Genomic DNA, 17,236 nt, shown 5'->3' on the forward strand with positions numbered 1-17,236 from the left:
GATCTACTAAGACCGCGTGTGTAATTGACAAGTAGAGCAGACCGCCTTATTTGAATGAGGATTTTGTGTGCATTTGTGGTTTTTACCACAGAAACACACAACCGTTTTTTGAACTCTCTGCCTCACTGCCCCTTGCTCAGCTTGCTGCTAAGCTAACGGAGCTAAGCTAGTTTGTAAACAAACTAATTAGTTTGCTGACGAATGCAGTAACATGTCATTTATCATTCTTATTATTTTGTCAACATTATGTTATGTTTGATACGTTGCATTAGTTTTGGACGATACCACCCATTTAGGTATCGATCCGATGCCAAGTAGTTACAGGATCGTACATTGGTCGTATTCAAAGTCCTCATGTGTCCAGGGACTTATTTCCTGAGCTTATAAACATAGTATAAATTTAGAAATAAGGAAAAAAGATTTTGTCGCAATAAAACATATTGATGTGATCATCGTAGTATCGAGTGGATACGCTCATGTAATTGGTATCATTACAGTGGATGTCAGGTGTAGATCCACACATGGTGTTTGTTTACATTGTGACGCCGGGGTGAGTAATTGTATCCTACAGTGTGTAGTGAAGCATGTTTAGCTATTCTTCGTCCTCCAGTGATAATATTACATGATTCAGAAGTAGCTAAAACCCTGCCACTAACTAGCTAGCCATGTCTTAAAGTACCTCTTCCTGAGGGTGTTTCACTGTTATAACGTCACCTTTATCTTTACTTTTTAAGCCAAAATGCGTCCGTTCTCCCTTTTTTGTTTACACACTGTGTCTGCTTGTAAGTACTCTGTGTGTGCGTGCTGCCGAACATGCTCCTCCACCCGTAAAACCAGCAATGTCACGTGACGACGCGCCGTCATGCCCAGGAATTGGTACTTCTCAAACAGTAGAGTACCGTTTTTGATTCATTAGTACGGCGATACCATACTATTAGATACCGTACAACACTATTGGGAAATACGTGGAGTCATGAAGTTTTAACATGATGGACTTCATGACACCACGTGATGCTGTGGTGAGCAATATAGATGCTTGTTATAAAACACTTGATTGGTCGCTGATCAGGACAAACTTTTTATGTTACAGCAACAATAAAGAGCCATAGTTGTGCTATTTTGTTTTATGGCCGTCCTCCAGTGGTGCTCCTTTTATCTGGCGGCTGAGCGAAGGTGACCCGAAGGAAAATAGTTTGAGCCGAGAGCTGACGGAGAGCATTTGAAGGCAGCAGAAAATCTCATAACGTCCTCTCTGCCACTAATAATAGACTCTGACTATGTCTTGTGTCCTCTTTTATAGTGTAGATAGTAACATTCAGAATAACTTGTAATATATATACATGATGTACAGTAAGTATATATGCAATGTAGAAACATTCTTAATAATATGTAATAGATACATGATGTAAGTATATATGTAGTATCTAATAACATTCATAATAACATGTAATAGATACATGATGTAAGTATATATGTTGTATCTCGTAACATTCATAATAACATGGAATATATACATAATGTAAGTGTATATGTAATGTAGTAACATTCATAGTAACATGTAATATATACATGATGTAAGTATATATGTATTATCTAGTAACATTCATTATAATATGTAATATAAATATGATGTAAGCATATATAAATATATATATATGACATATACACTATATATATATGTATATATATATACATATATATATAATGTAGTAACATTCATAATAACATGTAATATATCCATGATGTAAGTGTATATGTCATGTAGTAACAGGTACATTTATTATAACATGTCATATGTACATATTTTGCTTTAACGTTAACAACTATCACTAATCATGGCAGACTTCATTAGAGACAACAAAGACTTTTTTAAGACATGGTGATCTACAACAGAACTGGGCAAAATAGGGCCCGCGGGCCACATGCGGCCCGTTAAGATGTTCAATCCTGCCCGCTGGACGTCCTACATTTTTTTATACCTTTAACATCAAAAGTGTATTTGCCATTATGATGTGCAGTGATGTTTTTAAATGAGCGTAAGTCTTCAACTATACAAAGTATTTCAGTGGTTGAAATCTGCACTTTTGAGAGTTATAGGAGTTATTGCAGTGAAATAAGTCAGTGGTCCCCAACCAACGGGCCGCAGAAGAATTTGTATATAGTTTTTTAATTTTATTAAATCAACATAAAAAACACAAATACACTTACAATTAGTGCACTAACCCCAAAAAACTCCCTTTTTCATGCCAAAAAAAATTAAAAATTTTAGCTTGGTTGGTAGAGTGGTCGTGCCAGCCACTTGAAGGTTCCAGGTTCGATCCCGGCTTCCGCCATCCTAGTCACTGTCGTTGTGTCCTTGGGCAAGACACTTTACCCACCTGCTCCCAGTGCCTCCCACACTGGTTTAAATGTAACTTAGATATTGGGTTTCACCATGTACAAACCCTGTTTCCATATGAGTTGGGAAATTGTGTTAGAGGTAAATAAAAACAGAATACAATGATTTGCAAATCCTTTTCAACCCGTATTCAGTTGAATGTACTACAAAGACAAGATATTTGATGTTCAAACTCATAAACTTTAATTTATTTTTTTGCAAATAATAACTAACTTAGAATTTCATGGCTGCAACACGTGCCAAAGTAGTTGGGAAAGGGCATGTTCACCACTGTGTTACATCACCTTTTCTTTTAACAACACTCAATAAACGTTTGGGAACTGAGGAAACTAATTGTTGAAGCTTTGAAAGTGGAAATCTTTCCCATTCTTGTTTTATGTAGAGCTTCAGTCGTTCATTTTACGCTTCATAATGCGCCACACATTTTCGATGGGAGACAGGTCTGGACTGCGGGCGGGCCAGGAAAGTACCCGCCCTCTTTTTTTACGAAGCCACGCTGTTGTAATAAACATTTTTTTATCAGTTTGAAAATCAAATATGTTGTCTTTGTGGCATAATCAACTGAATATAGGTTGAAAATGATTTGCAAATCATTGTATTTCGGCTAATGCGGACGTTGTACCGATCCGTTGTGGTGAAGAAGGAGCTGAGCCGGAGGGCAAAGCTCTCAATTTACCGGTCGATCTATGTTCCCATCCTCACCTATGGTCATGAGCTTTGGGTCATGACCGAAAGGATAAGATCACGGGTACAAGCGGCCGAAATGAGTTTCCTCCGCCGTGTGGCGGGGCTCTCCCTTAGAGATAGGGTGAGAAGCTCTGCCATCCGGGAGGAACTCAAAGTAAAGCCGCTGCTCCTTCACATCGAGAGGAGCCAGATGAGGTGGTTCGGGCATCTGGTCAGGATGCCACCCGAACGCCTCCCTAGGGAGGTGTTTAGGGCCCGTCCAACCGGTAGGAGGCCACGGGGAAGACCCAGGACACGTTGGGAAGACTATGTCTCCCGGCTGGCCTGGGAACGCCTCGGGATCGCCCGGGAAGAGTTAGACGAAGTGGCTGGGGAGAGGGAAGTCTGGGTTTCCCTGCTTAGGCTTTTGCCCCCGCGACCCGACCTCGGATAAGCGGAAGAAGATGGATGGATGGATGGATGTGTTTCGTTTATATTTACATCTAACACAAGTTCACAACTCGTATGGAAACAGGGTTTGTAAAGGGCTTGAGTCACTAGAGAAAAGCGCTATATAAATATAATTTACTTAACTTTTTTTTTTTTTTTTTTTTTTCTTTCAAATGTCTATTCCCCCAAAAATGTGACCTATACTCTTGCGTGACTTTTCTGGGTTTTTTCCTTCATTATGCATTTTCGGCCGGAGCGACTTATAAACCGAAAAATATGGCACATTTTGGGTGTCTCATTCAGTAAAAAAAAACTGTAAAATTCAATTTTATTGAGGTGGTCTGTCATAACTTTTTTAGAATTCTATCAGACATTGTTACATTTGGTGTCAGTGTACCTGAAAAAAAGGAACCCAAACACACATACTGTACAGCTAAATGTGTATATATCACTTATACACACTTTCACATTGGCCCCTAGAACCTTTTATCATTGACCCTGAATATAAGGAGTTCAGAAGCCGTGTGCTAAACAGATTTAATGGAACACTAAGCATTATGTAGCAGTATTGCAAAGAGCTAAACAAGATATACAAACAATGAAGATAGTAAAACAATCACTTACTGTACAATGTCTGTTCTTACTGGGATGCCGACTGATGGGGTGTTGACATCTTCCCGTTTGGATCAAGAGTTATTATTATTATACGATCCATTGCTAACGATGTGTCATCCATGTTGCTGCTTCTTGATCTTAGCGCTACTTTCGATACCGTCGATCATAATATTTTATTAGAGCATATAAAAACACGCATTGGTATGTCAGACTTAACCTTGTCTTGGTTTAACTCCTATATTACTGACAGGATGCAGTGCGTCTCCCATAACAATGTGACTTCGGACGTTAAGGTAACATGTGGAGATCCCCAGGATTCGGTTCTTGGCCCTGCACTCCTCAGCATGTCCACTAGGCGACATCATACACAAATGCAGTGTTAGCTTTCACTGTTAGGCTGATGACACCCAACTCTACATGCCCCTAAAGCTGACCAATACGCCAGATTGTAGTCAGCTGGAGGCGTGTCTTAATGTAATTAAACAATGGATGTCCGCTAACTTTTTGCAACTCAATGCTAAGGAAACGGAAATGCTGATTATCGGTCCTGCTAGACACCGACACCTATTTATTAATACCACCTTAACATTTGACAACGAAACAATTGCACGAGGCGACTCGGTAGAGAACATGGGTATTATCTTCGACCCAACTCTCTTGTTTGAGACCCATCTCTGCGGTCAACTCCAAAGTTTCTCATCATCCCATTGGGATGAGTTTTTCCTTGCCCCGACGTTGGATCTGAACCGAGGATGCCGTTGTGGATTGTGCAGCCCTTTGAGATATTCGTGATTTAGGGCTATATACATAAAGATAGTTTGATTGATAATCATCATGCAGGTTAGAGCAAAAAAAGTGTATTTTCCAAGTCTTTTTTTCCCATCTCCGCGCCTGAGTTCGAAGTCAAAGTTGACCAACTTATCGACTTATGGCAGCAACCTTCTACTATCAAGTTGAGAGGCATGATTTATAATCAAGAATTAACTTTCACCAACTCAGAGGCGACGCAGCAGCTCACCGGCTTATTATGTCAATATAGCAGCATAGGCTCGTTAGCTTAATGGCAGAGGTGTAAAACTTGTTTTCATTGAGGGTCACACCGCCACTTGTAACAGTAAATAATACAAATATTTTACCAATGAATTTAAATATTAAAAAAAAAAATTACATAAAGATTTTTAAAAAAATGTGGATTTTACCAGTTATTTATAGAAAAAAAACTGTCAGCTTACTGTAAAATATATGGTGTTTTTATTATTATTATTATTAATATTATTATTCAACATATTACTGTACATAAAAATACAGTACCGCTGTTTAATTTTATTTTGGCAAGTCAGCTGCCAGTTTTTTAACCATAATAAAATCAGCAACCGTAGATTTTACAGTAAAAGAAAACAAAAAAATGACAGCTCGGTCGACAGAATTTGACTGTAAAAAAAACATTGGTCGTTTTTTATCAACTTAATGTAATATGCTGTAAAAAAATAAATTAAAAAAAACATCCCTAAATTTTACAGTAAAAATCTACTAGTCATTTTTATAGTGGACAATTTGATGGATAACTCACTCCGAAATCATAAGTTAAGCAGATATTTAAGTATTTATTTGGATTTTGACCAAAAAACTTAGATAATATAATATTTGTTGCAATATTAGATGCTATTTTTTTTCCTTGTCAAAACTAGAAAAAAAAAACAATACCTTTAGTAAGAAAATAAGAAAGTAGAGAAAGAAATATAAGGTTGATATTGCCACATATTATTTCCAGGCTTTTGCGGGCCGTATAAAATGAGGTGGATGTGATCACGGCGCGGCCAAAAACAGATTGTCTACGTTTGTGCTTATAATGACAATATTGCTAATACTTGGTTAATATTCAGGTCAGGAGATGTAAATGTAGTATTGTTGATACTTTTGCACGTTTTTTAGAGTGCTTTATGGGCGTAATAGTGTAATTCAATGTTTTTCAACCACTGTGCCAGGTCGTGTGAGATGACAATGGTTTGTTGTGATTTTAATATGCAGACAACAGCGGGAGGCAGAGTGCAGCTAAAAAGGTATGTAATGCTTAAACCAAAAATAAACAAAAGGCGAGTGCCCCTAAAAAAAGGCATTGAAGCTTAGGGAAGGCCATGCAGAACCAAACTAAAACTGAACTGGTGACAAACTAAACAGCTGGATGACAAAAAAGACTTATTGAGGAGCAGCAGACGGTGTCCACAAAGTACATCCGTACATGACATGACAATCAACATTGGCCCCCATTCAGCAATAAGTTCCTTACTTTTCCTCTTATAATTCTTCCTAAGTGATTTCCTAAGATGAGTCCATTCAAATTAATGACGTGTGCTTAAACGGCCAAATTGTTCCCACTTGCTGTTCTTAAGTTGCTGAATGCCAAATGGTTAGCGCGTGCTTGTCCATCATAATTTGCATATAAACACACCCATGTTTCCCCAATATGCATATGTAAACACCCTTAATTCCGTGATTTGCATTAATTACCCATATAAGGGCACAATTCTGGCGGAAAAGCCGAACAGCAAACACACGGAGAAAACACAAACAGATTACAGAAGAGAAATCCGTATTATGCCCACGAAAGAAATACATCATATCAAAACGTCAGTTTAAGAAAGGGGGGACTGCTTAGGATAGACTAAAGCGTTTAAATAAAAATTCGTCTTTTTTGCAAATAGGTCTACATGGTGGGGAAATATGTGCTCCCTCCCCACGGCACCATCTGCGGCATCTTGCAGTATCAGCAAGATGTTGGGCTTTTAAAGAGTCACTAATCAGTAAATCAACACCCCGGTAATTGTTGATGCTGTGTGTGTGTGTGTGTGTGTGTGTGTGTGTGTGTGTGTGTGTGTGTGTGTGTGTGTGGGTGTGTGTGTGTGTGTGTGTGTGTGTGCGTGCGTGCGTGCGCGTGCACTTAAGTATTTTGAAATGTGTAAATATTGCTCATTTTGCTATGTGTCTATCCATTCAATTTCTACAGCTTGTCCCGTTCAGGTCTCTCTCTCTCTCTCTCTCTCTCTCTCTCTATCTATTCATTTATCCATCCATCCATATAGGTGGATGGATGGATGCATAATTGGATAGCTGGATAGATAGATATGTATGATATTAACGTAAGATTAGACAATAAAAGTAAGGGAACTTGTCAAACTTAAGAACAAATAGGCCACCCTAAGAGTGCTCTGGAGCACTTGTAGATTTTGTTCTTACCTACGAACAAATCCCAGCTAAGAAAACAATCCATCCATCCATCCATTTTCTACCGCTTATTCCCTTTCGGGGTCGCGGGGGGCACTGGCGCCTATCTCAGCTACAATCGGGCGGAAGGCGGGGTACACCCTGGACAAGTCGCCACCTCATCGCAGGGCCAACACAGATAGACAGACAACATTCACACTCACACTCACACACTAGGGCTAATTTAGTGTTGCCAATCAACCTATCCCCAGGTGCATGTCTTTGGAAGTGGGAGGAAGCCGGAGTACCCGGAGGGAACCCACGCATTCACGGGGTAAACATGCAAACGCCACACAGAAAGATCCCGAGCCTGGATTTGAACCCAGGACTGCAGGACCTTCGTATTGTGACGCAGACGCTAAGAAAACAATACAATACAAAAATCTCCTTCAAAAATTTGTAAGTGGGCCCAAGAACACAATTTGTTCTTGAGAACTCTTGCTGAACGGGGCCCAATGTCCCCACAAAGAAGGATAAAAACAACTGAAATATTCTTGATTGCTACAACAAAGAAGATGCGGGAAATATCGCTCAAAAGAAGACATGAAACTGCTACAGGAAAATATAAAAAAAAGAGAAAAAGCCACCAAAATAGGATAACTAAAACACTACACAGGCAAACACCAAACAAGTCCAAATAAGTCAGGGTATGATGTGACAGGTGGTGAGAGTACACCTACTTTGAGACAAGAGCTATATTAATGCATGCTTTGTTATGCTTTAAAGTAATGTCCAACAATTGCGACAACTTATTACTGTCAACTGAGTTTAATTTCGTAATGATTTCTGATAGTGGTGTGCCTCCGCATTTTTTCAATGAAAAAACGTGCCTTGGCTCAAAAAAGGTTGAAAAACACTGGTGTAATTGTTCGTCAATTATTCAAGTACTCTATGATATATAATGCATAAAAAAGAATAACATAAGTGTCCTTGTCTTATATAGAATGTGATCCCCCCCAACAGTACAAGTCCCTTTAAGAGCTGAGCATGAAGCACCTGAACATTCTCCTGCTGATCAGCTTCCTTCTCCTTGTCCTGCTCCCTTCCTCCCCTCCACACGATGGCCTCAGTCTCGTACTCCTTGCGACAAAGGTTGTGTCTGTCCGACAGGCTGGCTCGCCGCACTACTTTCCTGTGGATGCAGAAAAAAGGGGGAGTGAGGTGAAAAAAGGTGTCATTGGGGATTAATAAATCATTTCTAATTCTAATTTCATGCCGAGAATTACGGGATTCAGATACGTAAACAGTACTTTTTCAGTAGCTGCTTCAAAACGACCACACATTCCCGTCATCGAGCATTTCACCAAGTTTATAACAACAATACGGTTTCCGTTACATTAAGGGTATGTCTACACTAAGTAGTTTGAACTCCTTGAACAAATAATTATTTAGCCTAAGCCCCGTTTCAGCCACACTAAACCAGCATTTAAAGGCCTACTGAAACCCACTACTACCCACCACGCAGTCTGATAGTTTATATATCAATGATGAAATATTAACATTGCAACACATCCCGATACGGCCTTTTTAGTTTACTAAATTGCAATTTTAAATTTCCCCGGGGGTTTTTCCTTGAAAACTTTGCGTAATGACGACGTGTACCCTTGATGTCACGGGCTGTTAGGAAATATGAGCTCTGTGCACACACACAGCTAAAAGTAGTCTGCTTTAACGGCATAATTACACAGTATTTTGGAGATCTGTGTTGCTGAATCCTTTGCAATTTGTTCAATTAATATTGGAGAAGTCAAAGTAGAAAGATGGAGGTGGGAAGCTTTAGGCTTTAGCCACACAAACACACAGTGATTCCTTGTTTAAAATTCACGGAGGTGAAACTTTACTATGGATCACAGCGAACATGGATCCCGACCGAATGTCAACCAGCAGGTTTCGGTGGGAAAATTGTGGTAAAAAGTCGTTCTTACCGGAGATCAGCTGAGCTTGTGCCGCCCATAAAGCTGCCGTCGACTTCCCTGAGACACTGCGCATCAACACACCCGTGGACACACACCTCTGACTATCAGGTACTGTTAAACTCACTAAAACACTAGCAACACAATAGAAAGATAAGGGATTTCCCAGAATTATCCTAGTAAATGTGTCTAAAAACATCTGAATCCGTCCCAATGCAATCGCGTTTTTTTTTTTTTCCTAGTGCGTCGCTATCAATGTCCTCAAACACGAATCTTTCATCCTCGCTCAAATTAATGGGGAAATTGTCGTTTTCTCGGTCCGAATAGCACTTTTTGTTGGAGGCTCCCATTAAAAACAATGTGAAGATGTGAGGAGCCATCAACGGGCGACGTCATCGTCTGCGACATCTGGTAAAGGCAAGGCTTTTCTGTTAGTGACCGAAAGTTGCGAACTTTATCGTGGATGTTCTCTACTAAAACTTTATCGTGGATGTTCTCTACTAAATCCTTTCAGCAAAAATATGGCAATATCGCAAAATGATCAAGTATGGCACATAGAATGGACCTGCTATCCCCGTTTAAATAAGAAAATCTAATTTCAGTAGGCCTTTAAGGTTCCCCTCCTCGGACAAATTTTTACACGATGCGTCGTGTATTTCTTGAATCTCTGGCTCTTAGCTTTGTATGGACTCATTGATCGTTTACAAACTGAGTTCGGAGAGGACGCGACGCCAGAAAGACCGCGCCCCACACAGGAAGTGACGCCAGAATAGAGCACGCCACAGTCAGCTTAATAATTAAGCGTATTTCGTAACTCGGAGCTAAACACTGGAAACATGAAGGGGAGTCATCCAGACATGCGCGCGCTTCTCCTTCTTCTACATGTACAGACGCTTGTGGAAATCACATATGAATACCTTAAGAGAAACCCATTGTGGTTATTTGGGATACAACACTTCTCAGGCGGCAAGAGAACTTTCCAATGTCCAGGTCAGCTGTGATTCTACTTAGCGAAAAGCTTTGTCCATTTGTCGAAGGAAAGACAACAAGGATGTGATAAAAAAGGTAGCGTGTGCTTTGTATTACCTGGTCGTCAAGGCAAGACTACGGAAAACGGCGGAAACCAGACTGTATCAGTTATTGTCCGCCATGTATATTGCGGACTCAACGTCTAGGTCCAGAGTATATAAAGTCAGCAAAAAGGAATGGACAATGAAGGTGAAGGCTAAAGAGTGAGGAGTGTCCTGACCAGATATCTACATCCCTAGATTGATTGTTGTCAAATGTTCTTTATCACATTGTTTACATGTCTAACAAAGATTTGATTAATTGATGATATCTCAGGTGTGATTCATCAAAATATGGCCCCACAGCACACTGGATTCCAGTTCATTGAAATACCACAACACTGGTTATTGTTCAGATAAGTTACATTTAAGAATTTGCACACAAAGCAACACTGGTGGTGACTATGACTTGCGAATTTTCCGCGCATACGTATTAGGTCGCGTTGCACCGACGGACGGAGGGGGAAGGGTGTTTTAAACGGTGGCATTGTTGTGTGTGGACACGGCAAAGGTTATGTGGGATTTACCCTGGATAACCTTATCCAGCTTAGTGCAAACAGGGCCAAGGATCTTTGATCAAACAGTAGAGTCAATCATTGAAAACAGCAGATAAAGCGCATCTCGCCATTTGGAGGATCTTTGACTTGTGTTTTGGCAGACCGGCCTTGGCACAACTTGTCTTTTTCTACAATGTTTAGGTCACATGCATCACCTAGTATGATGTTTACTTAATATTCCACACAACATAGAGGCCCTCTACAAGAAGGGACAGAGCCGCTTCTACTTCCTCAGGAGGCTAGGATCCTTCAACGTCTGTACAAATATGTTGAAGATGTTCTACGAGTCGGTGGTGGCGGGCGTCTTCTTGTACGCTGTGGCTTGCTGGGGCAGCGGGCTAAGAGTGAGGGACACAAACAGACTGGACAAGCTGGTAGAGAAGGCCAGTGACGTGGTGGGAGTGGAGCTGGACTCTCTGGCGGAGGTGTGAGAGAGAAGAAGTCTAGCAAAACTCCTAGCCATTATGGAGAACACATCCCACCCACTACACTCGGACCTTGCGGAGAGAATGAGCACGTTCAGTGGAAGGCTCAGACTCCCAAAATGTAACACGGAACGACACAGGAGGTCCTTCATACCGACAGCCACCAGACTGTATAATGTATATGTTCCTTCTTGACTGCACTTAAATGTAGAATATATGTAGAATAGATTTATATTATTCATATATTATATATATTTATATAATATATGTTATATATTATTATTATTGTCTATTGTGAGCGAACTGCGGTGCTGAATTTCCCCCAGGGATCAATAAAGTACTTTCTATTCTATTCTATTAACTGTATCCTGAATGAAAAGTGGATATTCCAGTTTGTGGCTTTTAAGAGTCACACTTACAGAAGATATGTGGTTTATGTGTTAAAAATAAAATACTTTTGGGTAAATTAAATTGAATGTTGGTGGACTGCCATCTCCGAGTTGGTGGGTAGATCTTGGCCTAAGTGGAGGAGTTCAAGTACCTTGGAGTCTTGTTTACGAGCGAGGGAAGAGTGGAGTGTGAGATGGACAGGCGGATCGGTGCGGCGTCTTCAGTAATGCGGACGCTGTATCGATCCGTTGTGGTGAAGAAGGAGCTGAGCTGGAAGGCAAAGCTCTCAATTTACCGATCTATCAACGTTCCAATCCTCACCTATGGTCATAAGCTTTAGGTTATGACCGAAAGGACAAGATCACGGGTACAAGCGGCCGAAATGCGCCTCGGGTGGCGGGGCTCTCCCCTAGAGATAGGTTGAGAAGCTTTGTCATCCGGGAAGAACTCAAAGTAAAGCCGCTGCTCCTCCACATGGAGAGGAGCCAGATGAGGTGGTTCGGGCATCTGGTCAGGATGCCACCCGAACGCCTCCCTAGGGAGGTGTGTAGGGCACATCCACCAGCAGGAAGCCACGGGGAAGACCCACGAAATGTTGGAGGGAGACTAAGTCTCCCGACCGGCCAAGGGTAAAGGCTCGGGATCCTCCGGGACGAGCTGGACAAAGGGGCTGGGGAGAGGAAAGTCTGGGCCCCCGCGACCTGACCTCGTATAGCGGAAGAAGATGGATGGGTTTTAAATGAGCAGTACCCATATCGGGTCGTGCGTTTCCCACCAAGGCCCTCAGTGATCTCTGACTTCAATGACTACCTCTCAAAACAACATCATTGATGTCACCATATGACCATTGCTGGAGAAATACTATACAGGAACACATGTACGTCCTAATGGGCATCGAACCACATCAAGCACATCTGTTTTGTACACACAAAACAGATTATTTTCTGGCACTCATATAAATAAATGATAACGCATCAGCAATTTGATTGATCGATTGACATTTTTTTGTAGTAGATTGCACAGTACATATTCCGTACAATTGACCACTAAACTGTGACACCCGAATAAGTTTTTTAACCTGCTTAAGTCGGGGTCCACCTTAATCAATTCATGGTAATTAAAGCACATACTGTAAATGTATCTGCTTGGCTTATGGAACTTCCTATCAAAGATATATTAACTTCGCTGACCACATGATGGCGACAAATACACATCTAACAATGTTAATTAAATGACTAGCTTGACACAGTTTGACAACAAGAGTTTACAACTTCTGTCAACAACTTGTCATCTGATTTGCTGTTTGTTACATTTTTGTTGTGTTTTGCTAGATTGTTAAAGATACACAACAATGGAGGAACTGGTCTGAGAAGTTAAAGAAGTTCATATGTTGTTAATATTCAGTCTTTTATCGTTCATAGTTAATATTGTAAATCCCACTTCCTTTATTTTCCTGTACATTTTGGGTGTTTTATTCAGTAAAAAAACTGTAAAATATATATATTTTTAAGTGGTTTGTCATAACTTTTTTAGATTTATATAGGACATTGTGACTTTTGGTGTTAGTGCCCCTGGAAAAAAGCAACCCAAACACATACTGTAAAGTTAAATGTGTACATTTCATTTGTACACACATACACATTCTCTCCCCTCAGACACATGTTTTCTCCCAATGTGGCCCCCGAGTCAAAATATTTGCCCATCTCTGATATATAGTGTAATATGTAGTATTTTATGATACAATTTTAAAATTCTAAAACGCTTCTATTTTTAAGGTGACATAAACTCCCACATCAATGAGAAAATTCATGAACAGCTCTCTTTCTATGTCCATCTAGTCAGGAAAATGTAATAATTGTCTCACTCGTTCACAACCAAGGGTGACATAATGATGTACAAAGTTGTAATCCTTTGTTTACTAAACAATCTTAAATATGAACACTTAGCCTAGTGTTTCCTCGCGCCCCCTACAACTAGCCATGTCTCAGCGGTGGTCTCCATGGGCCGCAGTTGCAATACACTTTTACGCCACTGGTGGCAGTCATGACAATCATGTGTTGTGTTCGGGTCTGTGGGACCCGTTTAAATTTTTATTAAAAGAAAAGTGATACAATTAATTACTTTTTCAAATTGAGACTTACTGACTTTGGCTCATTTTCTGTGAAGAACATATATCAGAATACATATTTAATGACCACACACCATACAACCCTCCCCTACACATTTCCATTACATATAAGATGCCTAGGTCACACACACACACACACACACACACACACACACACACACACACACACACACACACACACACACACACACACACACACACACACACACACACACACACACACACACACACACACACACACACACACACACACAGCAGGCCTAGACAGGAGGAGTGTAGGTACACTGAACATCAGAGGGTCAAATGTGCGAGAAAATGAGAGCAGACCTGTTGCAACCTTGTGTGGGAACCGCAGGTGCAGAAACATAAAAGAAGAATCCCTGTGGAATGCAGAAACTGGCAGAGAAATTTTCCGTGCAACATTCATATTGTTGTTACTCAGCCAGCGATTGTCGGTCTGATGGACCCGTTGTATATTGTGGCCTTAAATGCCTCGCAATCAAACACATTTATCTTAAAATACTGAACAGATTTTTATTGGAATAGGCTAAACATCTGTTCAGTATTTTAACATAAACTTGTTTGTTTTTTCCAGTACCGTTCAAAAGGCGAAAACCAGTCTGAATCAATCCATAGCCTTGTTGTTTGAGGTCCCCAAATGCTGTCTGTAGGAAAAATTCGGAAAATCTGCTAAAAACTAAGCCTGATATTGAACCAGCAGTTATCATTAACTGACTGGGGCATAGGAAATGAAGCAGTGTGACTATTCAATGTCATTGGTGTTTGCAAACGTTGTTTACTTGTTTGGTTTTATCATCATCATTCATGTATATGTCATTCCTTATAGGAAATATCATTAATTATTATTGTTTACTTGTTTTTTTGTATCATAAAAATGCATACATCATGTTCATTAAAACGACAACATGATGGAGCGATGCACCACTGTCCTCTTGGGGGCGACACAGAGCCGTATATTCTGGCATGACAACAACCTAATGTAAGGGCCCAGGCACAATGCACCCGACCTCTATGGCCCCTCCTCTGAGTGGTGATCCCATTGGAGGGATGACCCAAGTTACCTCTTCGGGCTGTGCCCGGCTGGGCCCCATGAGGACAGGCCCGGCCACCAGGTGCTCGCCATCCAGAGGGGGGCCCCGGTGACCCGCGTCCGAGCGAGAAAAATCTGAGTCCATTTTGTCGTGTATCCCTAGAAGCCTTCGAGCTGCTCTTTGTCTGATCCCTCACCTAGGTCCTGTTTGTCTTGGGAGACTCTACCATGCCCCGGAAAACATAGCTCATAGGATCATTGGGACACGCAAACTCCTCTACCACAGGTTGGGGAGGACACTCTGCCCTAAGTGAAGGAGTTCAAGTACCTAGGAGTCTTGTTCACGAGTGAGGGAAGAGTGGATTGTGAGATCTACAGGCGGATCGGTGCGGCGTCTTCAGTAATGCGGACGCTGTATCGATCCGTTGTGGTGAAGAAGGAGCTGAGCCGGAAGGCAAAGCTCTCAATTTACCGGTCGATCTACGTTCCCATCCTCACCTATGGTCGTGAGCTTTGGGTCATGACTGAAAGGACAAGATCACGGGTACAAGCGGCCAAAATGAGTTTCCTCCGCCGGGTGGCGGGGCTCTCTCTTAAGAGATAGGGTGAGAAGCTTTGTCATCTGAGAGGAGCTCAAGGTAAAGCCGCTGCTCCTCCATATGGAGATGAGCCAGATGAGGTGGTTCGGGCATCTGGTCAGGATGCCACCCGAACGCCTCACTAAGGAGGTGTTTAGGGCACGTCCAACCGGTAGGAAGACCCAGGACACGTTGGGAAGACTATGTCTCCCGGCTGGCCTGGGAACGCCTCGGGATCCCCTGGGAAGAGCTGGACGAAGTCGCTGGGGAGAGGGAAGTCTGGGCTTCCCTGCTTAGGCTGCTGCCCCCGCGACCCGACCTCGGATAAGCGAAAGAAGATGGGTGGATGGATAATTAGCCTATTGAGTCATATTGCCGAGAAATATGATGAACATTTCCAAGCACCTCACTAAAAATACGAATATTTTTTAAACCTTGAAAACACAAGATTAAAACCCAAGCATTTTTTTGGTAAAGTTTTTAAGCACCTGTACAAACCCTGCAGATACATTACTACTATTATTAAATAAGTCAGAATTTATCCATTTTAGGACTGCGTATTTGTGTTGTTTTTTTTCATCAGTTTTAATATGTCCCTTTTTTTACAGTACATATGATCAGTATTATTTGTTGTAATCAGCCTGGCCTAAGCCTTAATGAGAAACAAACACATCATTTGACAAAGGTTATCCTGTTCATATCTAAGTCCTTTAGATCAGTGGTCCCCAACTTTTTTTTTGCACCACCGACCGGTTTAATGTTGGCATTATTTTCAGGGACCGGCTTTCCACTCGTGCCAGATAAATACAGCAAGAATAACTGCATGAAAAATACAACTCACTATAACGCTGAATTAGTGGGAACCCTGGGCTAAAATCTGTCGCTTTTATATTTGATATGGTCATTAATGTGCATTGTATCATGTCACAAAGTTATAAGAAATGGCAACTTCCTATGAGGAGTGTTATTGTACATCTATAAACAAACTCATTGGTGTGTCTAGTGCACAGGTGTCAAACTCAAGATCTGGCCCGCCACCTCATTTTATATGGCCTGCAAAAGCCTGGAAATAATATGTTTCAATTAAATACCTTATATTTTCTTTCTTTACTTTCTTATTTTCTTACTGGATGTATTAGTTGTTGTTTTTTTCTGGTTTAACAGTGGAAAAAAAATAGTGTCCAATATTGCAATAAATATTGTAATATCTAACGTTGTTGGTGAAAATCCAAATAATTACCTAAATATCTGCTTAACTTATGATTTCGAAGCAAGTTATCCGTCAAATTGTACACTATAAAAATGACCAATAGATTTTACTGTAAAATGTAGGGATTTTTTTTTTTACAGGATACAACTAAGTTTTTTTTTTTTTTTTTACCGTATTTTTCGGACTATAAGTCACAGTTTTTTTTCAGTTTGGCTGGGGGTGCAACTTATAGTCAGGAGCAACTTATGTGTGAAATTATTAACACATTACCATAAAATATCAAATAATATTATTTAGCTCATTCACGTAAGAGACTAGACGTATAAGATTTCATCAGATTTAGCGATTAGGAGTGACATATTGTTTGGTAAATGTATAGCATGTTCTATAAATGGTAAATGGGTTGTACTTGTATAGCGCTTTTCTACCCCCTATTAAGGAGCCCAAATCGCTCTGACAGTATTTTCCCATTCGCCCATTCACACACACATTCACACACTGATGGTGGGAACTGCCATGCAAGGTGC

At 40.8% G+C, this 17,236-nt stretch overlaps 1 protein-coding gene across 2 annotated transcripts in view; it reads right to left on the reverse strand.

Moving 5' to 3' along the window:
- Window positions 1-17,236, reverse strand: part of ppp1r16b (protein phosphatase 1, regulatory subunit 16B) — a 235,104-nt gene that overhangs the window by 7,146 nt on the left and 210,722 nt on the right. For both annotated transcript variants that reach the window (XM_061886905.1, XM_061886910.1), the window contains exon 10: window positions 8,387-8,522. In XM_061886905.1, the coding sequence (XP_061742889.1) occupies window positions 8,387-8,522 (136 nt within the window). The remainder of the gene's footprint in view (window positions 1-8,386; window positions 8,523-17,236) is intronic.

This window comes from Nerophis ophidion, linkage group LG02, assembly GCF_033978795.1.
Source record: "Nerophis ophidion isolate RoL-2023_Sa linkage group LG02, RoL_Noph_v1.0, whole genome shotgun sequence".
In the NCBI taxonomy this organism is placed as follows: domain Eukaryota; kingdom Metazoa; phylum Chordata; class Actinopteri; order Syngnathiformes; family Syngnathidae; genus Nerophis; species Nerophis ophidion.